Source organism: Heloderma suspectum, chromosome 5, assembly GCF_057233095.1.
Source record: "Heloderma suspectum isolate Gila_16-S chromosome 5, 16-S_ref, whole genome shotgun sequence".
In the NCBI taxonomy this organism is placed as follows: Eukaryota; Metazoa; Chordata; class Lepidosauria; order Squamata; family Helodermatidae; genus Heloderma; species Heloderma suspectum.
This window is the reverse complement of record NC_139462.1, coordinates 215,370,947-215,393,857: the sequence shown is the minus strand read 5'-3', so window position 1 is coordinate 215,393,857 and position 22,911 is coordinate 215,370,947. Positions and strand designations below refer to the sequence as shown.

At 39.5% G+C, this 22,911-nt stretch overlaps 1 protein-coding gene across 23 annotated transcripts in view; it reads left to right on the top strand.

Moving 5' to 3' along the window:
- The window catches only part of ZMYND11 (zinc finger MYND-type containing 11), a 120,552-nt gene that overhangs the window by 66,854 nt on the left and 30,787 nt on the right, over nt 1-22,911 (top strand). For 8 of the 23 annotated variants that reach the window (XM_084859265.1, XM_084859259.1, XM_084859266.1 and 5 more), the window contains 2 exons: nt 8,892-9,051; nt 18,508-18,669. In XM_084859265.1, coding sequence (XP_084715391.1) covers nt 8,892-9,051; nt 18,508-18,669 — 322 coding nt within the window. Of the gene's footprint in view, nt 1-6,163; nt 6,481-8,891; nt 9,052-13,520; nt 13,566-18,507; nt 18,670-22,911 lie in introns of those variants that run through there. The other 15 variants (XM_084859253.1, XM_084859255.1, XM_084859263.1 and 12 more) reach the window with 4 other exon arrangements.

The window sequence follows — 22,911 nt, the reverse complement described above, 5'->3', positions numbered from 1 at the left end:
GATCTCTCTGTTTCCCTCAATGTGTGGCTGATCATCTTACTGTCCCAACTTCCTCTTCCAGCCCTCAGTCACTCTTTGCTGCACAAGGCATAACAGTTGAGGGATAGAGACTATTAACAGATCAAGCATTAGTTCAAGCTTATTAGAGGAAGTTCAGTAAACATGTTGGCCCAAGAGCCTTGCCTTAAAACAATGTACTACTTACAGAAAAGCCAGAGCAAGGAATTCTATTTTGCATTAATGCCACACAATAAACCTCTTCGTTTGGTTGTCATTTTGGACACTTCCTTCACCTATTCTGTAAGAAAAAATAATATTTCTACTATTTTGAAAACCTCAGACCACAACTCCTACATTGCCCAAAGGTGTACAAGTTGTACAGCTTTATATCTACCTCCACCTAGAAAACATGCAAACTCCCAACTCAGAGACCATCCTGTTCCTGCACAGCAGGATAATTGCCAAAGCTGGTAGGGAAAAAGAGGAAGCTGCTGACTTCTTGACTTTAGGAATTGAGTATTATTGTACTGATTATTGAGATGTTGAGATAAATTACTCAGTTCTTAATATAATAATAATAATAATATCATTATTATTATCTTGTTTTGTTAGTTTTTATCATTTTTGTAATGAGCATAATTGTTATGGAATGTCATGCTATTCTTAATGGCTTTATGTCTGTTTAGAACCACTTTGAGTTCAGTAATTACAAAAAAAAGTGTATAAATAAAACTGAGTGGACTTCTCAGCTTAGACATTAAAATGGAGCAGGTATAACGGGAACATGGCTGCAGCTTACATCACACCAGAATGAAAGGGAATTTCTTTCTAAGTTTAATCCTTATTATATTTTATTTTATTAATGACATTTACTGGAAGCTAGATTTAATTCTGTCCTGTATACCTGCTTCTGGTTTTCATGCTGTTCATTGTGTGGGCTGGTCAAATACGGAGGCTCAACATCTGCTTCATAGAGGGACATTTCTCTAGGAATGCTGATTCGGCAACTCTGAGCATTAAGCAGGTTGAAAGGTTAGAAAGCTGAGGGAAGAAACAAAATGAGATGGAAGCAAAATTGTATTTCTAAGAGGTCTTAAAATATAGTAGCACCACTTAAAACCATCTGATACTTTTTCCTCATAATGCAAGTATGGCAGAATGGAGGACCAATGTGGTTAGTGAAGAATGCTATGCTTGTGGTATGATCAGCGTTAATGCCATCTTTTAAATATTTTTTTCTTATTACTTGTTGTAAAATAACCCCAGAAAACAAAATGTATTTTGTAATGTGGGCCTATCTGGGGCTGGTTTTCTGGTAGGTGTAAATGCCCTTATTTGCAGTGTAAATGCCCTTATTTACAGAGTATGTCTTGTTCAGTTCAGAAAACAACACAAAAAACAGAAGTCTCTTTCATCTTTGAATATGGTTGACCTTGATGAAAATTAAAATCCCTCTAGCATTCTCCATGTCACAATATATTAATAATAACACCAACATAATGTTATTGCCATTATTAAGGAAAGATTGCCCTTGAATATATTATTGTTACCCTAGTATTCAGTTTTATGTAAGCTACACTGATGTAAATGTGAAATAGAGAGAGGGATTTTGGGCTGAAATTTAACAATGTGGTATATTTTCTCAGAAACCTCATTTTCTTTGCCAGATTGCAGTGTACTGGTAACCTTTCTTTTATCATTTCATAATGTTTGTTTATGTAGATTCCTCTTAAAGATTTGTTTTCAGTGAATCAGGCTATCCAGAGGCTGGGAAAGCATAATTACTCACTGCTGAATAGGTTTTATTAGTTCTGGACACAATCCACAAGGAAAATCATTCATTTAAATGGGGGTTGTGCAGTAAAATTTCCTGGCTAATTTTGCCTCTCTTTTCTTCTGTTGGTCATCTGCATTGTTGGACAACTTGCAAAAGCGCACACCAATCCAGAGGGGGCCCACTGCTGATCCCTGGGGTCCCCTGGTTTTGTTGCTACTCCTGACTGTCACTGCCTGTTCACTTGCCCTCCAAGCACATAAGCTGTGTGACAAGAGTAAACCTGGAGGAGCATCTTTCACTTGCCTTGCACTTTTCTTCTGGACAGTTGTGCAAATTGGGGCCAATCAGGGAGATTCGGGAGGGAGAGGGCAAGTGAATAGGCATTGATGACAGTGGTGAAGAGGAAGTGGGTCCTCTTGCCAAAGGGCTGCCCAAAACCTGGAACCAGCACTAATTATTGATAAATTAAAACCAACAAACAAAAACAGTGACTGAGGCTGTAATCCTGTACTCACTTAACTAGCAGTAAGCCCCATTGAACTCAGTGGAACTTCTGAGTAAACATGTAGGATTGTACTGTGAGAAAATTAACAAGGCCCACCATCACCGACCAACGGGGACAACATGACATTTTGGCAGGCAAGAAAGGAGAGGTGAATTCATGGACAGGTTAAAATCATGTATTGTTTTTGTACCATTGAATAAAGGAGTGTGCCATATTTCAAGGGTGAAAAGCAGAGTATTAGTCTTCCAAGAGGCCATAGTACCTGCTTTAATGAGCAGCAGAATGCAGGCCACCTTTATTGATTATTCATCTCCAGGGCAAATATAACTGAAAAGTTGAGCTGGCTGAGCCACAGACATATTTCTTCCTGAAGACAATTATAAGAACAAATTAGGGAAAACTCCATGTTGGAATCATCTTTAGCAGTCCACATCTGTTTTATTTACAGAGACAAAAATAAGATGCTCTCTTTTCTTCTGCCTTTGTTTAAACAGACCCGTATTCATACAGTTAATTCCTTCACCACTAAGGTGAGCTGCATGAAATTGATATTGTGGTTGCTGCTTTTGGCACAGGAAACAGTGACTTTCTGTTCTCATAACTGTTTTTATTATAAATTAAAATGTGTACCTATTCTGTCTGTACATGCATAGTTTATTTTTTTGCATAGTTATTATAACTGCACCTTCAAACATTTAATCTGAAGCAATCTCACAGAAGTTGGTAAATCTTCTGTGGAACGAATAGTTAAGAGAATTACAGCCTATAAGCCCAATTTACAAGCTACTCTAATCAAGGACCATATATTCCTTCACCACTTTGGGCCATTTTTGTACATGCAGCTCCACTCTTATGTACAAGAATGCACATATATTTTGTGATGTGGGAATAGATACGCTACTTTCCTTCCTTCCTGATTCATGTACCTGGAAGTCAATAATTCCTGTTCGTTCATTCATTCATTCATTCATTTTATTAAGATAATGTATAACTTACACTTCTATTGCCAAAGCTACACTGAAGGCAGAAATAAACATTACAAAAATAAAATTTAAACAAGTAAACAAACAATGTAATATTAAGCAGGTAAAAACATCTCATGCCAACTAATAGTCTACTTCAGCCTGGCAAGCAAAAGGTCTGCCAGAACAGAAATGTTTTGACTAAGTTTTGCACTCCTTTACACATTTACCTAGGAATAAGTCCTATTGAGGTCAGTGAAGCTTACATCTGAGTAGACCTGTCTAGGACTGCACTAGTGAGTGTCAAAAGGTCAAGCAGCTGCCACTCTACTACCTGCTACTTATTTCTGCAGGGTGGTAAAATACAGGAGTTAGATCCACATTTAGTCAGAGTAGACCAACTGAAATCAATGTGAGTTAAGTTAATCATGTTTAATTTAAGCCCCATTTATTTCAATGGGTCAACTCTATGACTGAATCTGGATCCAACCCAAGGGTTCTGTAGGAGGCAGTTGCTTTGAAGAGAAGAAAATATGGCAGAAGAGGACTTCAGTGGCATAGCTGCTTAGTTCTTTGCTTTCATGGCTTGAATAGGTGGGATATGCAGTCTAACAAGCCTGTAAGTTAATGACATGTTTGAGTGGGAATGTACAGTGAATTTAATTGCTGGAACAAGCAATCCTTATCTGCATTAAAATTATTAGTTTTGACAGAACTGACCAGATAATGAGCATTATATGAGGTTGCATGTTGCCTGAGGTATTTAAAGCGTGAACAAACAGAATCACCTCTTAGGTCTGTCAACAGCTTCTGCAGAAACGTCAGGCAGATTTTAGTCTAATTCCATCTGCTGTGTATCTCCCTCTACAAGTCCGCACATAGACCCTTGTATTTTTAAGTTAATTACTATTTGCAGTGATTTCATGCATGATGTGGTTGCACTCCATCTGTTTGTAGGCATGTGGGCTTGTTTTAAATAGGACAAGTGACTGGACTGGACTGGGGCCCTGATTCTCTCAGGGTGAGAGAAACCTGATGAATTTTAATTGAATAATTTATTTTAGTTGAAATAGAATTCGCACAGGTTTGAAGCCTTAACTTTATTTCACCAATAAAAGTAATATAATAACAAAAGGTACTGTATTCCAATTTTATGTCCCAACAACATGGCAGCACTCTGTATTTATTTAATCAATTAGTTTATATCCCACCTTTCTGCCAAAAAATGACACTCAAGGCAGCTGACAATAAAATCCAGATTAAACACAAAATCTTAATTAAAACATCACATAAAAACACAAGAACAAAAGAAATAAACAGCATCAACCAATTAAAAATCCTTTCAGCAACAGGACAGCCTATATTTATTTATTTTATTTTTATTTAAAATTATTCTTAGGCCACCTTTAAGGGTCAAACCCTCTCCAAAGATCTGCCTGAATAAAAATGTCTTTGTCCGTCAACCGAAAGGGGGTCACCTAGCCTCCTTTGGCAAGGTTCCAGAGCCTAGAAGCAGCCATGGAGAAGACCCGCTCTTGTGTCCCCACGAAATGTGCCTCAGTAGTGATACCGAGAGAAGGGCCTCCCCTGAAGATCTTACAACCTGGGCAGGCTCATATGGGGGAAGATAGTCTTTCAGGTAGCCTGGTCCAAATCGTATGGGGCTTTATAGATAAAGCACTTTATAGATAAACAGCACTTTGAATTGTGCCTGGAAACTGACTGGTAGCCAGTGAAGATATAACATGCCTTAATGCAGTTACATAATTTTTTAAAGGACCAGTGTTTATGTTGTTTACTGGTATGTTTTTTGAGTCTCCCATTCTGCCCCATTCTTCTAATCTGAAAACTAGTGTGGTCTAGTCTGCTAGAGAAGTGGAATTCAGATTGACAGTCTGGATTCAAGTCCCAGCTCCATCATGATGCCCTTGAATGACAGGTCACTGGGTTGGTGCTCTTCACATTCAGTGAATGCATTCCTACTCTAGGTGCAAAATTTTGTTGCACATCTGCAAAGCACCTGTGCATGTACAAGTGTACATGCATGGGCACATTAACTTGCAAATGGCAAGAATGAAACCTGCTGCCACCATGCCACCCCCTGCGCTACACAAGTTCATTGAAACTACAGAGACCTCTAGTGAACATCTGAAAGGGTTTGATATCTGAATAATGGGAATATGTGTGACCTGTTGCAGAAGTTGTTGTGAGGCTCAACGGAATAAAGCATATGTTGCCATATGTATAATTAAACTGAAATGGTGGAATAAATGCTGACATCTTCAGCATTCATATTCACTACCTAGGGAGGTAGTGGGCTCTCCCACGCTGGAGGCATTCAAGATGAGGCTGGACAGCCATCTGTCGGGGATGCTCTGACCTGGATTCCTGCATTGAGCAGGGGGTTGGACTCGATGGCCTTGTAGGCCCCTTCCAACCCTACTATTCTATGATTCTATGATTTATACAGAACTTCTTGATATCCTAATTCTTAATGTGAATGGGTTTGCATTTTTAAGACTTTTGACAATTAAGCTTTTTTGCATGGGTAAGAAACTGAAGCTGCAGTCCCTCACACACATACCGGAAGTCCCATTGAACTCAGTGTGGCTTACTTCTGAGTAGACATGTATAGCGATTGCACAGTTAGTATGTTAGGTATTTAAAACATGAGATAAATTGGGGTTTTTAAATTTTTGTTGTAGTTTATTACCTTGCACAGAAATCTTGCTATACAACCTTGCAGTGATCTAAGTGGGTTTTGTTCGCAGATGGCTAAATCCTGAGGAGACTGAGCTATAAAATACTAGACTAGTTAGCTTCAACCTAAGATATTTTTTCATCTTTCTCTCTCCCTTCCATGCCCTGAGGGCAGACAGCCTCACCTGGCCAGATCAGGAATTTAAGAAGCAGATTATCAGGAAGAACCTCTATATTTCAGCAGATAGATCTTTATTTTAGCTAATCGAGATTAGCATTAACTTCCTCTTACTCTGAGAAGTTACACTGCAGAAAGGTTACTTCAGTTTCCTGACTGGTTTAAGTCTGGTTTGGTGTCTTACGGGAATTAACTTTGTCTCTCTGCCATGTACTTACCCATCTGCAAGCATATTTACTTTACTTCTCCTGCCTGATTGGAAAACAGCCTAAGGAGTGTAATATGCTTCCCAATCTGTTGACCAGAGGCTGAACACAATCAAAACACAAATAGGTTGCCTCAGCAGCCTTCCTCCAAGGTAAGGCTAATCAGATCTTTCAAGAGAACTACAGGGAGGTGGGGTTTTTTTATCTCTTGTCTGTCTTGCAAGACAGTTCTTTGTGCCCATTAGCAGCAGAAGCCAACTCCTTGTATTAATAACGTATGTGGGAGTTTTCTTCCTTATTAGTAATGGACTTTATTTGATAATATAACTAGAACTTCTACTCTTGTATCCAAACAAAATCTGCCTGCCTCCCTTTCTTCATGGCCTCTGTGCGGTCGTCAGTCATTGGGAGAGGCAGCAAAGGAGAGAGGCGCAAACCTGGGCCCTCATGCAGAAAGTTCTAGAACTTTGGTGTGAATAGGGAGGATTCATACTACCTTCCATTGGCTGACAAGTCTCTGTTGCTTAACCAGGGGGTGGAGCCAGCACCATTCTGCTTGGTTCTTATCTGACTACCATGGAGGGAAAAGAGTTTTTTCACTGTGAATTATACCACTTCAGATTGGCCTGTCAGGTTTATTTCCTAAAAACATTAATAAATAAATAACGGGAAAGTGTTTTAGGTTTTCCTCTGTAGTTGGAAAGAGCACTTGACTTATTATTTTATTTTGTTTTATTTTACTCTTTGGGAACTATTTTTTCTTCTTCTGCATGGAGGTTTTCTCTGGTGGGATATAACTATTTTAAATAATCAAATGGTGTGGCATAACACCTAAGTTGCTTTTTATATTTGGAATTTCAGAACTTCCGTTTAAAAACATTTTTTTACATTTATTTTAAAAAATGTAAAACAAAAACTGAATTCTTATCTAGACTAAATTTGTGTGCCTCAGCTTTCCATTGCTTCCTTCTCAGTGGCCTGAGCCAGTGGGGTTTTCTTTGCTTCCCTTGCGATGTTGTCAGCCATTCTGAAAGGTCTGGTTTACTCTTAATACTAGAAGACAATATAAGAAGTTACAGTTCTTTTGAAGTCTTTGTACAGAAAATAGCTTCTGAGAGATGTGCAGGCTATATTGTAGAGCTGCCATTGCCAATGGTACACTTTTTCCCGTGTCATGTATGTTCTCTGGTTAAACCACTTTGGCAGGTTTTCATACCACTTCAATAGCTGTCTTGAGTGCCATTTTTGGTAGAAAGCTGGGGTATAAATCAAATAAATAAATAAATAAATAAATCTGCACCATGGGAAAACTAGACTCCAGACACATGGCTATTGTTGCTGCAACAGATACGTTGCAGGACACTATCATAAGTGATCCACAACTACTAAAACTACCTGTCATGTCCAAAGCAATTTGGGGATTTTTTATTTTTTTTTTACTATATGAAAGGATGGGTCTATCTTGCATATCCATGTACTCCTTTAAAAGAAAAAAGGGAAAGCCAGGTTCTCTCCCCCTCTCAGCGGTGCCTTGCCATTTGGAATATTTTTTGTTAAAGAAGATGTTTTTGATCTAGTCTGTTTTACATGCAGTTGACTTGTACAGATTAGAAAAAGTGCTTGCAGTTAGGAGAACAGAGTGAACAGCAGGTAGGGGGCTGTAAATGGGGTAAAACCATACACCCATTGTTTTCAGACGCAAAATAGCAGAAAAAAGTGATGTCTGCACAATACTCCTACAATCAGATATTTTGCTCTTCTATCAGTTCTCATGATACATTTAGCATGGTAGGGTATATCTTAGTAGGCACATGAGGAGCACTGATTCTGTACTGATACAGACATTCAGTGCTTTCCCATGCACTCAGATTGCTGGCTAGATAGGCCATGCTGAGTTGAGTATCTTCAGTTGAGTAGCCTACCAGCAGGCTATATCACACCACTCTAAAAGAGTTCGTGAACTGGCTCTCAGTTAGCACTGTTGTACTAGTTTGCATGGAACTTGTTATGCTAATTGTCATTGGCTGTCTTTGTCCTCTGTATTTAGATCTGTGGCTCTCAAAGCCGATGGAGTAGTGCTTGCTGCTACTGGCTTCTTGCTATATCGCTGGCGTCTGCTTGTTCCGATAGGGGGTAACCATATGGAAGGAAAGACTGCTATGCTGTCTTTTTTTTTTTTTTAACAATACTAGGGCAGTTCTTTGCTCCCCCCCCCCCCCCCGCCGCATCTGAACTCTTTTGGGGAAGAGAATCTTCCACGTCAGAAGCTACAGACCGTTTTCCAGCTGTGTTTGGGAAACGTTACCCTTGATGGAAACACAAATGTTTCTGTCTTGGCTTAGCGAAGTTAATTGTGTCAGAGTTTGAGGGGATCCTGATTTAGAAAACATACAAACTGTAGACAGTATGATGCAGAGTACAAACATTTAAGAAACGCAGAATTAAAAAAGGAAGGAAAACCAGAATATATTTAAGAACTTTTAAATAGACATATCCACACCACAAAATGTATGCAGACATTTAAAACAGTTTTGAAAGAACTTGTTTTCTGTTCTCTTCACAGGTATATGTCTCGGGTTCATGGTATGCATCCCAAAGAGACCACACGTCAGCTTAGTTTAGCAGTAAAGGATGGCCTCGTTGTTGAAACCTTGACTGTGGGATGTAAGGGGTCAAAAGCTGGTATTGAGCAAGAAGGGTACTGGCTTCCTGGAGATGAGATTGTGAGTATATATTCTGCAAGACTTTACATCGCATTTCCTGGTGTGTTGACTTACAATCTGCTATTTGCAGTTCCTACTAGCAGCATACGCACAGGGCCTCAGATCAGTTTACTTTTTAAATCTCACATTGGACAGAAAGTTATTTTCTTTAATGGTCTCATGTAGCTATAGGAATTTTGTTTTTCAGCACAAAATGCTTTGGATCTAAATGAATTACTGCTTGAATGAGATCCTCAGAGATTAATGAAGCATTTTGAAAAAGACAACTATGTAATTAATATGGATGGTATTTATATACCTACATATTTAGTGACAGATTAAATTTAAGGCATAGAAACATAGCCCAGGAGCTACTTTAGGCTTAATTTTCTGACCTCCCCTGCCTCCCTTTGAATAGCATGTCGTGTCAAAAACTGCTTTTGAAGAAACTCCAAAAGAGGTTTGTTTTATATTGTAAGCTGCCTTGGATAGACTGCAGTCTTGAAAGGTGGCTAAGAGATGAATTAAATAATTTCCCCATGTTGCATGGGGTGCTGCTGTTTGAGAAACCAATGCATGCAGAACTTGTCCCATAATTCACTGGATGCAGGATATATAGTTTAAGTCTTAAAAATAGGGCACAAAGGGGATTGAGGAGATAAATACTAATTTCACCAATATATCAACCAGGAATTGACATTTTACTCTATAATTGCCCTGTTCTCTAGTAGGATGCCTTTGAAACACCTACTATTGGTCGCTGTTGGAATAGGTATGACAAAGAATGGCTGTTCTTGTGTTCTTTTGCAGAGAGGCCCTGGATGAATGGCATCAGAGGAGCTACCAGACAAGAATTTAGGAGACTCACTAGGTCTAGGGATAATATAGGATAGGGCGACCAGGTTTGTCCTTAAAAACCCTGAGGATTAGGAGAGCCTAGAATCTCAGATGCCCCTAGGTATCTGAGTCACAGAGACTGGCCTTGAGCCTCCTCCTGCTTCAAATTGATGGCATGCAGCCATAGAATCTGGTCTTTTACTTATGACATCATTATGCGTTGTTGCATTCAAATTGTTGTGTATCAATTTTGATAATATATGATAACAATATAGGCTGACTAATTGAAGCTTTCTTTCTTTAAAAAATAATTTCAAACTTAATTTAATTCTCAGCACTTGTACAATTTCTAACAGTGTTCCAGAACACTGGGTAAACATTGTGCTGTTTCATCAACAAGATTGTTAAAGAGTTCCATTTAAAATGTTAATTATAAATAGCTAATTTTATAGTCTTTGGACTTAAAAAGAAGGGTGCAATCCTGAATTAAGCTATTTACAAACATATCTTAGGCTCATGTGATCAAGATAATTACCTAATAGTGCAATCCTACGTATGTCTACTTGGATGTAAGTTCCACTGTGTCCAGTGGGACTTACGCCCAGGTACGTTTGCATAGGATGGCAGTCTTTATTTTTTAGGAATTACGTTCATACCAGAGTGACTGAACTATGTCTTCAAAATAAAACAAAATTTGAACAGCATATCTAAAGTAACACCAACCTGCATTGAGCAGGGGGTTGGACTTGATGGCCTTGTAGGCCCCTTCCAACCCTACTATTCTATGACTCTATGATCTAGAGCAGGGATGGAGAATGCCTAGCCTGCAGGCCTAATCCAGCCAGGGAGGTTCCCCCTCTGGCCTGCGGAGACCGCTTCCTGGAGGAATCCCCACTGTTACCTCTTATCTGTGATTGGAGATAATAGTGGGGATTCCCCTTTGTGCGGCTTCCCCTCCCAATTGGGAGGGCCAGCTGTACGCAGGGGAATCCCCATTGATGTGGATGGCAGGGAACTCGGCTGGTGCTGGGAGGAATGACCACTCTTCCAGTGCTGGCCAAGTCCAGTTGTTCACTGCCAGGGTTTTGTACACTGTTGGAAGGAGCAGCTACTCTTCCCAGTGCTGGGAGGAATAGATGTTCCTCCTGGTGCCACCTGAGTCTTTGCACACTGCGCACCGCCCCATTGGTGACAAATTAGCTATTCTGGTGTGCGAAGCCTGAAATAAAACAGCGCAGTACTAGTCCCTTTCTCTGTGCTGAGAGAGACTGTGCTTCTTCACCGCTGATGCCATCCGGTCTGCAGAGGGCTCGGAGGGGGCAGTTCAGTTCCCCATCCCTGATCTAGAGAAAAAGAGAAGGGCAGGGTCATTCAGGTGTAGACAGCAATTCAAAATGGATCTATGTATTTCCAAGTACCATTTTTCCTTCAGTTTTTGGCACCATGTAACCTGTGTTACGAGGAGAAGTGCTGCTCCCTGTTTTCGGTGTTACTTTTGTAAAGCAAAAGTTAGAAGGCTTGAACTGAGATAATTCTTCAATTTACATGTCTTGAGAAATAATACCAACTTTGTGGTGTTGAACTGAAGTGCTTAGACCTAGCAATAATGCCAACATCAGACATAATGCAGATAGTCAAAGTTGTGTGTATTTTGCACTAAATAAATAAATAAGATTTTTATGCTAAGCTAGTTAAAATTCTTCATGCAGAAAAGCAAATATCCTGTATTTCCATAGTTCCCATAATTATTAAGCTGCAGCTAGTCAAGGAAAGGGCAATATGGCACTGAAACCCTATCCCGTCACAATTTAAATTTTGCTGAGTCCTCTTCTGCCTCTGGAGATTTCATTATGCATTGCCCAAGTTCCTCAGCCATAAAGGCTAGAAAATCTCCTTTTAAAAAAGTGATCTGAAATTCTCAGAATGCTGAATTCTGCACCCAGTATAATTTTCTGTGACTTTTATGTGCTTGCATGAAATTGCAGAATATACACATCCCTGTTCATAGCTAAGTCTTGCATGCATCTTTAAAAAGAAGACAAATCCAAGAAGGTGAGGTGCTTTCTCTTCCCATCTACCTGTGGACCACATTTAAAGGATTGTGTCCATTATAGGTATCACACTAATCGTACTTTGCATGCATCACATGGATGTAACAAGGATTAAGTTAATTAAATAGTTTTGAGATCCTGAGATGAAAGGTATTGTATAAATGCAAACTATGCATACCTTTTGTAATTAGTGAGGCTGTGTTGCTTGTTTTAGTTTAACAAAACGTTCAGCTTCGTTTAAGAGAACTAAAACTTGCCTTAAACATGGCTTTAATTTTTCAGTTACTGCCAACACATTACAAAAAAGAGAGGGGGGTAAAAAAGAATTGCAATTCTTGGCAGAAAAAGATTAATGCTGTCTCTTGACTATCATTTTTAGCATTGTTTATTTTTGTTTGACCAAACTGCATATTTACTGGGCTTAGGCATTATCGGTGCATTCTCTATTAGGTCAAGTTCTGATGCACATGAGCTGTATTTACTAAAAGTTTAATTATTTACTTGCATCCTTGATCCTAAGTACAGTGGCCATGATCCAGCTGTACGTGTATATAAACTCACCCATGTTAATGGGGCTTTAGAAATGTGAGTAATATACAAAAGTTCTCTTATAACATGGGAGGTAGCACAAACTTCTAATTATTTTATTACAGGTTTGCAGGTTTTGCGACCTACCATGCTATGAATACAGCTCACCAGCCATGTATGGTGACCCACTCAGATGGCTGGAGGGCTATATTCACATTGGTGGGTTACAAGTTGGGCAGGCCTGTTCTATTGTATTTGCAATACATTATTCCCCCGTCCATACACAAGTAGTATGGAGAACCAATAAAAAGGTTAGCATCATAGTCCCAGAGCCACCTGTGCATGCATGCGCCTTATAGTCAACAAGTTTCTTTTTATGTCTGCACTGTATTATTTTGTATTAAAATTACCCCACTTCTTTTGGGGTTAGTTGTCTCTGCAACAGCCATGTAATTAGCCAGATATCTGATGACATTTTCCTTTGTCTACAATGACTGCACAGACCTCCACTTTTGTATGTAAGGAAAATTCCTTTACAAATTTACCCTAGATTTTCTCATATGCTTAATAGGCACTTCCTAGATATGATGATCCTCCCTTTTATTTTTAAATACCAGCCTAAAGCATTATTTATTACAAAATGTGGAGAGAAGTAGGTACCTGATAATTCATAATAAAGTACCTCCTGGATTTTCCAAAAGGTTGACACCATTAAGGTACATTATATGATTCAAGCATGTGTTTCTTCCCAGAGGTCATTCCGTGAGCACATTAATCCCTCTATTATGCTGAACCAGTTCCAGACATGGAACCATTTTGGTTCCTTTTTGCTTCAAATGTGTATTTTCCTACTAAATTTAACTGCTGCTTGGAAAGTTTTCAGGAGCACAAAAGAAGAGGGGGAAATAACTCTAGATAAAGCAACCCATCGAGTTTATTTGGGGAAAATGTGCAGTCAGAATGCTATCTGTAATAGTGTGCTTTCCCAATCTCCATGTTTCAATTCATGTGCCTTGGATGGGTTCCAGTACAGAGACCATGTGTGTTTTTTTTTTGTTTTCTTTATTTTGAAAGGCCTACAGTATGCAGCCTTTCTCCCGGACAACAGCAAAAATCAAGGTGAACAACTTTTGCACTATGTAGTCTTGAATTTCCTGTTATGTTCTCTCTTTCTGTTGTACATTAGGGTAGATTAGACAGTTGCTTCTTCAGTTTTCAAATTATTAATAATGCTTATCATCCATGTTCTGTGCAGTTCTGAAATTGGCCTACACTATACGGCATTGTGGTTAAAAAAAAAAAAAATCCTGCTTCCTGGGAAGCTGGAAGTGGTTGCTCGCATGTTTTGCCACAAGATGCGAAGTTGTAATGGTTTCCCTTTTATCAGTTGTTTTGGGAGTAGATGATGACATCTGGTGGCAGACTTTGCAAGTGCAGGGGAGGATGTGTTTGTACTTGCTAGATTTTTGAGAACTTTGTAGTTGCCATTATTAGAATACTGGCAGCCAGATGTTAGAGTTATGTAAATACCTCCTGTCTCATGCAAGGAGATTATGTGGCAGATACCCACGTGCATCCCTGGTCCTGCAAACGTTCCAACACATGTTCAGATTTTAAGCCAGCTTTTTTTTTTTTTTTTAAGGTCTTGATTTTTAAAAAAATTGGGTTGGTCTTGAAATCCGCGTGGATACACATATCAGTGATGAAACATTTGTCCAAAATTCACCCTGTTGGCATTAGCATGGATTTTTCATCCCTGTAATTTTATTGCTGAGTTTCTGTCTTCGCTACTAAATTTTAATTCTTAAAATAATATTTATAAATTACCTGTTTCCATGTGTGTGTGTTTTAAAAATGGAAATTGTACATTAGAAATACAAGCCCCCACCCTTGGGAATACAAACTAGTTTTCTGCTTCAAGTTACACACACGTTCATATACTCAACTCTCCCTTTTTCAGCGTGGTCATGCTAATAACTTTTTATCTATTATAAATCTCTCTTAACTATTCATATATTTCTATATAAATGTATCTTCAGAAATAAGCTTTAAAACCCAGTGATCAAAATGCTAAAGAAAGTAGCTTTTCTTATCACATGTATTGTCCTTGATTTGATCATGCATTTGTGTAGGACACACTTGGAACATCTGTAAATGAATAGTTAAGTTTCAAACACCCTTAAGCCCAGTACTACCCAAGCATATAGTAAAAAGGCCCTCCGTCACTGGGAGTATCTGTACCTGGATCCATCCAGCCTGAGTTGCAAGATGATACAATTGTGCTGTGTGGTTGATGGATGGGCTGTAAACATGGTTGATCCCCAGTGTATCTGACAACTAAGCAGAACAGCCTTCCTCTGACCAGTGGCTTTATACCATGCAAGTCTAAAGTACAATATAAGCACATATGTAAATTTGATAAATCCAGTTTAATAGGATGCAGCATGAAAGAGCCCTTAGGAACAATGGAAGAAGGCGTTAATGCTCATGCCAGTTACTAGTCTTATATGAATATCACATTTGTGATTTGAAAATTGGAGTTTTATCTCCTTGTTTGTTTTATTTTTTTGTTAATTAATAGCATCACTTTGAATAAGGCCCCAATTCACCAAGAAGTTCTCCTGGACAAGTCTCACTGACATTAATGAGAGCTGAACAAGCCCCAGTAGTGCTCTTGTGCAGTTCCCTTTCATTTTAATGGGATTAATGCAGAAGACGTCCCAGTAGATTTTTCTTTTTCTTCTGTAATTGGACCTTTTCTACTGATGAGCATTACACAAACTTATGCAAAGAGGAGGGAAAAGAGTATAGCATGAAAAAGTTAATTAAAACAACATTATGTTAATCTTTGGTAAATAATGTATCAAATGTAAAATAAGATGTACTTTCATTTCTTTCTGAAGTATTTTGATCTGAAAGCTCTGTGTGTATAAATCTTGTATAGATCGCTAGGAAGGACCTGCTGAAATAAAAACAGAACAGAAAATAAAGTCAACCCATTTGTTACATAGTACTGGTGTAGAATATATTGCATATATCTTTTTCAATATTGTAGTCTAAAGGGTAGAGTTTTAAAGGTTTTGATTTTTTTTAAAGCAGAAAGACAAAATACTAAGGGCTAGCTGATGCTTAATAATGGCTGCCAGCCAAATTCTTCAGGAGTGCATCAGGCCACTGCCAGACTTATAGCTAGGCTGAGCCAATGCAAAGGTATTGCTTGTGTGAACTGGAACTTCCATATGAAAGCTGATTATGTGGTTCCTACAAATTACACAACCAGAGCTCTTTTGGGGGTGCCTGCTATTGTGCAAAATCACAGCAGTGACATACGTAAAGGTTCACACAGACTATACCTTTCATGAGTAGGAACCCCACATACTGACCCAGTTTGCATGATGGCTTAAACAAGCCATGATGGGTTGTGGTGTGTGCTGGCTGCCACTCTAAATATTAAGCCATGGTAGACAGTTGCCACAGCTTATTGTGATGTGTAAACCAGGGTGGGGTGACTTGTTGCTGTGGGTAACAAGCCACCCAGGATCCATGGGCTGCAGTAGGGTTCTGGGGTGGCTTGTTAACCACAGCAACAAGCCACCCTGCCCAGGTTCACGGGTCACAATAAGCCGCAGCAATCACCCACTGCATCTTCAATATTCAGAATAGCGGCCATCATGCGTCACAACCTGCTATGGCTTATTTAAGCCACAGTGGGCGCCAGCAGTTGTGCGAACCAGCCCACTGTCAAGGTGCTTGTATGAGGTTGGCCATCAAATATCTACTAACCCTCAGGTCATTTAGTTATCATAAAAGAATACAAAGAGCCAATATTTGTTTTTAATAAAGGAATGAATGATTTCATGGTGGTTTCCTTAATATAAAAGAAATGTTTTTATGGGAACTAAAATCCTCTTGATTTATAACCTAAACAAGATTGTTACTTGTTCTGAAGTTATTTTTCTTGTAGCTTTAGGAATTGGAATGAGCTCAAAACATTTAGCCACCCAGCAACTGTGTAACTTGAGAAGTGCACCCCAGAGCCTCTTGCAGTGTGGCTGAAGAGGCTGGGTGCAATTCTTGGTTTTCAAGCTGCGTTATTGACATCCCTGATAATCCTGTCTTCCCAAGCAAACATTTGGATTACTTCTGCAGTGGAGCTGGCCCTATTAGGGATACAGTTGGAAACTGCCACTAGAACATTTATTTCTCTGTTATTAGTAGCATAAAGGCCTTGGACACAATCCAGGACAGTTAGATGTGCTTAAGCCAATTTATTTTAGCGGGACTTCAGTCATAGTGGCTAGGAGTTTTAACTTGACTTTAGCTTGTACACACTCTTTATATTGATTTCAGTAAAACTGAAATATAGGTACTAGTGGTTTTACCCATTGGTTGCTTAACTCTCTCCTATCCAAATCAATGGGATTTAAAGATACTTTGTTTTGGCTGGATTCCAAGCAAAATCAGGAAACAGAAGTGAAAAGGAGAGAGGCAATTCTTACTTTTTCTTTTAATTGTATTGAGAAATCATACTTATAGGCTTCATTTACACAGTTGCAAACATTTGAAGGACCACAACCTTGACCCAAGACCGAAATTAGGTCAAACATTCCAATATTTGGATTCATTGAAATCGCATTGCAAAAGGTATGTTAAAAACAACAACACACAAAGCCACTTAATTGCCATATTCTAAGATTAAAAATGGTTGAAGATATATGCTCTGTTCTGCTCTGTTTGTACGTTCCTGTAAGTTTGCAGACTTTACCTTAACTTGTCCATGTTAGTTTGACTTGCATCAATTAATTTTCAGGAATGCTGAGCTCTTGCAAAAACCTCAGCTTTGATCTAGTCAGTCAGCTCTGGCAAATCTTTCTGTTTTATCCTGAATACCCATAACACTGTTTAACAAATTTCAGTGAAGAAATAAGGATTTAAATTGAACCCAATCAGAGCAAAAACAAACAACAAAGTAGAAGTTGAAATCCTGAAGTAGGAGAGAGGCAGGTCAGCCTTTGTACTGTTATTCTCCAGCTAAAGATTTTACGTTGGCAATTATGTATAATTAATGTTACAGTTGTTACTGAACTTCTTCAAGCTTGGTTCACACTTATATGACAGGCAGTCCTCTTCCAGCTGTGTGGAATTCTGACGAAGGGAGGGAATTCTCTTCCACCTGTATTCAGAACAGTCTCACAAGACAGCAGAGGATTATCATCGCTTTGCCTGTGCTCCTGGAGAGAAATCCGGAGCAGGAGAAGCCACAGCTGCTGTTGCCCGCATGCTAACCTATTCTCAGCAGCTATGGCAGCCTTTTGAAAGCAGCAGTTTCTCCTCTGGAGAGATCAGCTATAGAACAGAAGGATGCTTTCAAAAGAAAATCACAACTGTTGAGGACAGACTGGTGTGGAGTAGCAATGACAACTCCTGTACTTTTTTTCTTTCTTTCCAAGAAGGAGGGCAAGGAGTATGGAAACCAGTTCCCAAAGCCACTTCTGAACATTGTTTGAAAGGAGTTCCCTACATTCCTCAGAATTCCAAACAGCTGGAGGAGGATTCCCATCCTTCAAGAGAAAGTGTTAGCCAAGTCTCAGTATGAATAGAATAGCAGATGGTTAGGCATCACAGTTTATTGGCCTGATGCAGAGAGAGTACTCCCATCACCTTCATTCAGAATGATAAAGATCACTGGATTTTATCTAAGTACAATACAAAGTTTGTATTATACAAGACAAGAACCATTTCTTCTTTTAGTGGGGTACTCCTCTATGGCTGGGGATATGATATATATGTTGTGTTTGTGTTGCTAACCAGACACACGCATAACAAGATTTAAAGCCTTGTATTCATTAGAGTTTAAAACTGTAGTGTGATCAGTTACCAAAAGTCTTAAAATTTATAGGGTTGGGGTTTTTAAAAAATTGAATAATCCGCAATGGAGGTACAGTACTTAAAAAAAAATTATAATGCCTAACTGTTGCTAGACTTCGAGAAATGTGCTTTGTTCATGGCTGTTTCGGATATTGACAGAATGTTCTATCAAATTATTTTGTATTTTTTGTAGGACTGGGAGACAGAAACTCATGACTGGTATTGTTTTGAATGCCATTTGCCTGGAGAGGTGTTGATATGTGACCTGTGTTTTCGTGTATATCATTCCAAGTGTTTATCTGATGAGTTCAGGCTTAGAGACAGCAGTAGTCACTGGCAATGCCCAGTTTGCAGGGTGAGTACCTCTGAGCTTTCATGTGCTGAATAGAGGCTTGGTATTTGTTATTTATAGTTTCAAGAAGATGTTTCTGGCCAGGAGAAATATCCAGCTTTGCCTCCTTCAACAACAATGCATATGTTAAATGCAAATCCAGACATATGGTCAAATCTGGATGTGCCTGGGCAAAATCTATAAAAGTATGCTATCAATGAGCATCTCTGAGGCAATAATTAGAGCAAATGTTTTGCTGAATTGGCCTGGAACAAATCATGATGTGCCGTAACCTGGAGTTCCAGAAATACCTAAGCAAATCCCTATATCGGTCCCAAGAGACATTTGCCTCAACTAGGCAATCTGTCCAAAATGCAGGAGTTCTAATGCATGGGACTTGCCCATTCAATTCAATACTAAAACTCCCCCCTCCCCCGCTGCAGTATTCAATGCAAGGCACATTGCCTATGTGGACACAGATCAGATTCCTTCAGGGCATCCCCACACACATCATCACAGCACACATATAACTTTGATTCAGAGCCATTTTCTCTTTCGCATTTGCCTGGATGTTTGTTTGGTCCTTCCTACATTTGCCCAACCATATCTAGATATGCATGAGATTTGGGATTCTCCAATAATGCAGATGACGTAGATTGAATATAAAAAGAATTCTATACACTATGCACGTATGTGTGTGAGTACTCCAGAAGGGGTGTGTGTGTGTGTATAAATACACACACGCACATAATACACACACCTTCTGGAATATATATTCCTCTGACCTTTACTGTTTAGGAATGATACGTAAGAGTGTGGGCTGTAATCCACGAAAACAGTTTAACTCAAAATTGTACGTTAAGGGTGCAATCTTATGCATATTTAGACAGGAAAAAGGCCTACAATTCCCAGCATCCTCCAGCCAGCCAGACTAGCTGGGAAATGCTGGAAGTTGTACGACTTTTTTCTGTCTAAACATGCATAGGATTGTGCACTTAGTGATTATGTCGCATGTTCCTAGAATTTCCATCAAGCAATGTGTTTTTCATTCAAAATCTCCCGTTTTGTACTCGCTCCCTTGAAATTCACCTTTCAAATACAAATATCAGAGACTGTTAAATTCTGTTTTTTCCCGGTAAGTCATAGCTGGGGCAGAGAGGGATGGCAGAGGGGACAGATGGCAAATGAGAATTGCACATTTGCAAAGACCGATTGATTAGGCAGATAGTTATTTTTCCCCTCTGCTTTTACTATTTAATTTTGCCACATAAACTTGCATAGTAAACTATGCCTGAGGATGTGTTGAAAAGCATGGGGGGTGTGAATGAACAGCTCGATCATTGTAACTTCTCTTGTAGGATTATAGGAGATTGTGGGTTAAAAAAGGGAAGTTCAATATATTTTTGCAGTTTAAAGTCCATAAATAATACAGCCAACATTTTGAAGAAGGGGTGGGGTAGGGCAAGCCTTGTGCCCCCTTTGGCCTCAGCTAGGGAGAGGGAGTTGCTCCCACCCTATTCCTTCTCTTTAGCTCCTGGTTCCCTCCCTGAGCAGAGAGACTCCCCTAGTTCTTTATCCCTTGGTCTCCCCTGCTTTAACTTTTATATGTAGCTTTCCAGCCATGCCTGCTTCCTTTGCATTGGTAATGCTTGCATGAGGAAGCCTCCCTCTTGATCAAGGGAACCAGCCAGCTGCTCACAGCCTCCTCAGTGGAGCTTCCATTCCCCAAGTGACTAACATCCCACTCAGACTTCCATCTTCTTCAACTACCTTCTCTCTTCCCACTCACACTGCCTGATGCTTACACTTGTTTATTTTGCTTAAGTAAATGTACAGCAGACAACTAATCTACATACATGCTGGACATCTTGATTGCAACCATTTGCAACCAGGTTTTAACTTCTGGTTTACTTGATAGAACTGGTTTACTGGTTTCCTTGATTTAACCATTTGCAACCAAGTTTTTACTTCTGGTTTTGCTGCAGTAGCTGCAAGCACCAAACCATCTTTTTGGGGGAGGAAATCAAGCAGCAGCTTGTGGTTTAGCACTGGAAATTTTTGCAGTGAAAACAGACTTGAAATCCAATGTGTGCAAATTATATTGGCTCTTTAGGTCACAGACATCTTATCTATACGTCTAGACAATTTCAGCATAAATTTAGGCATAAACACATATTCTCCAAATTTCATTGTCATCGACCACAAACTCATCTCTTCTAAAACTGTGTGGGGCCCTGTAAGAGAGCAAGAATCATGACTGTGCACCATTTGGCAAAACAGCTCCACATAAGCCACTCTGCTAGTCCTTTGGCACCCTGCCTGAAGCTGGCCAGCTGCATCTCCTTACGTTGGTGTCCCAGTATGTATGCCAGCAGTGAGGCAACGAGCATATTATATCAAGCTTTACTTAATGGTGGCAAATACCAGTCACTACTCAGCAGAGGAACAGCTGGTGCAGACAGATTTGAACACCACCACTGGTTTATTGGCACTGAAATTTGCAGGTGTGGGTTTCATATTACAGACAAGTGGCTTTTTGGAATTCTCATGTACATTAGGCTTGCTTAATTTTAGGGGTGAGTGCATATTCTCCTCCAGATTTCATTGTCATCAGGCCACAAACTCGGTTTCTGTTGAAAAACTAACATTTAGTCTTCAAAAACTGTTTCATACTATTCTTGCTCCTTCAGATAGGAGGCAGAGGCAAGTGGCTGTGCTTGGAGTCACAGCAGCTGAATGTCCAAATGTTCTGCATTTTCTCCTATCATCTTGCACAAACTTTTCCTCTCTGAGTTGCCACTGCTGTGAACAGTTGAATTGGGGATTAATGAAATAGAGATCATTCTTTAGCCAAGAAGCAGAAGGACCTCTTGGGCTTGATGAAATAGGTAGTAAATAATTTCAGGTAGCTTTGCCCCTTCTGATGTGCATGTGTGCGCGCGCGCGCACACACACATACACACACACTTTCCAGCCTGGGGACTATTCATATAACAGATGGAATTTGGACCAAATTAGGCAAGATGGTAGCAGACCTGTGTGTCAGAATTGGGTTGTCACATAATCCCTGTAAATAGAGGGAGGCAATGTAAATCATGTTTGGGGGGCATAGCTGTTTTTTCCTGGTGGAACTCCAAGGTCGGTCCTTGGATGAAAAATATCTAGGGAGAAGCAGTTTGGATATGAATTGGGTGAAGGGATAAAGGTTCATCATCCCTCTTCTTTGCCTCCTAATGCTTTTTAAATCAACACACACAGTTGATATGAATTTAGCATGACCCAAGCTGGGTTGTGCCACTGTCACATGTCCTTTAACCAAAGCTGTTTATCAAAGTACGTACTTAACACTTGTAGTAGACACAGACATGAAATACTTACCCCTACTCCATGGTTGAGGTTTTAAATTAATTCAAAAGCCAAATAATATGACCAAAACCTACAGGGACAATATGATAACCTTGACTGCATGCATCTTCAAGATTTAGCAGTATACGGGTTTTTACACCCATTTTATTCTTCAGTCCTTTTGCACACTGAGATTCAACAAGATTTTCAGGTCAATCTTTTGCATTTGTCACAGTGTACATGAAGTTCTTGGGTAGTTTCCTCTGTCACAGCTGAAGGAGGTTGGCGGGGTGGGAAAGTGTTTTATTTTTTCCTACAACCCAAGAGATGTGAAACAATTTAGAACTCTCAGTAAAAAATGAACTTTTAATCGAGTATTCTGAGATGCTGTTTGCAATTGGCAAGCCATTTACAATTCGAGAAAATTGGAGTTTTGTCCATCACTACTTCTGTGCAGTGACTGCACATGCTTATGGTATTTTCACTTCTCTCCCTCATAATTTTACTAGTGGATATTGCAATCAATTCACTTTGTCTCATGGGTTCTTCTCAGTAGCACCAAGGTGTTGGATCTGATCTATATGTTACCAGTAGTGACATGGGACCCAGTACCATGTGACTGATCACATGCCACTCCCTTTGGCATTTAAAGAAAGTGGATCACATGGGTTAGACAATACTGGAATGAGAAGTAGCCACATTGTCAACCCTTCCCATATGATTTGGTTCATAGGGAACATAGGAAGCAGCGTTATACCAGGTCAGACTATTTGTCCATCTCGCCTAATATTGTCACTCTGAATGATTGGCAGCAGCTGTCAAATGTCTCCAACAGAGGACTTTCTCCCATCATCTGCTACCTCATCCTTTTAACATGAGATGTCAGAAATTGAACCAGGGCCTCCTGCCTGCAAGATGGTA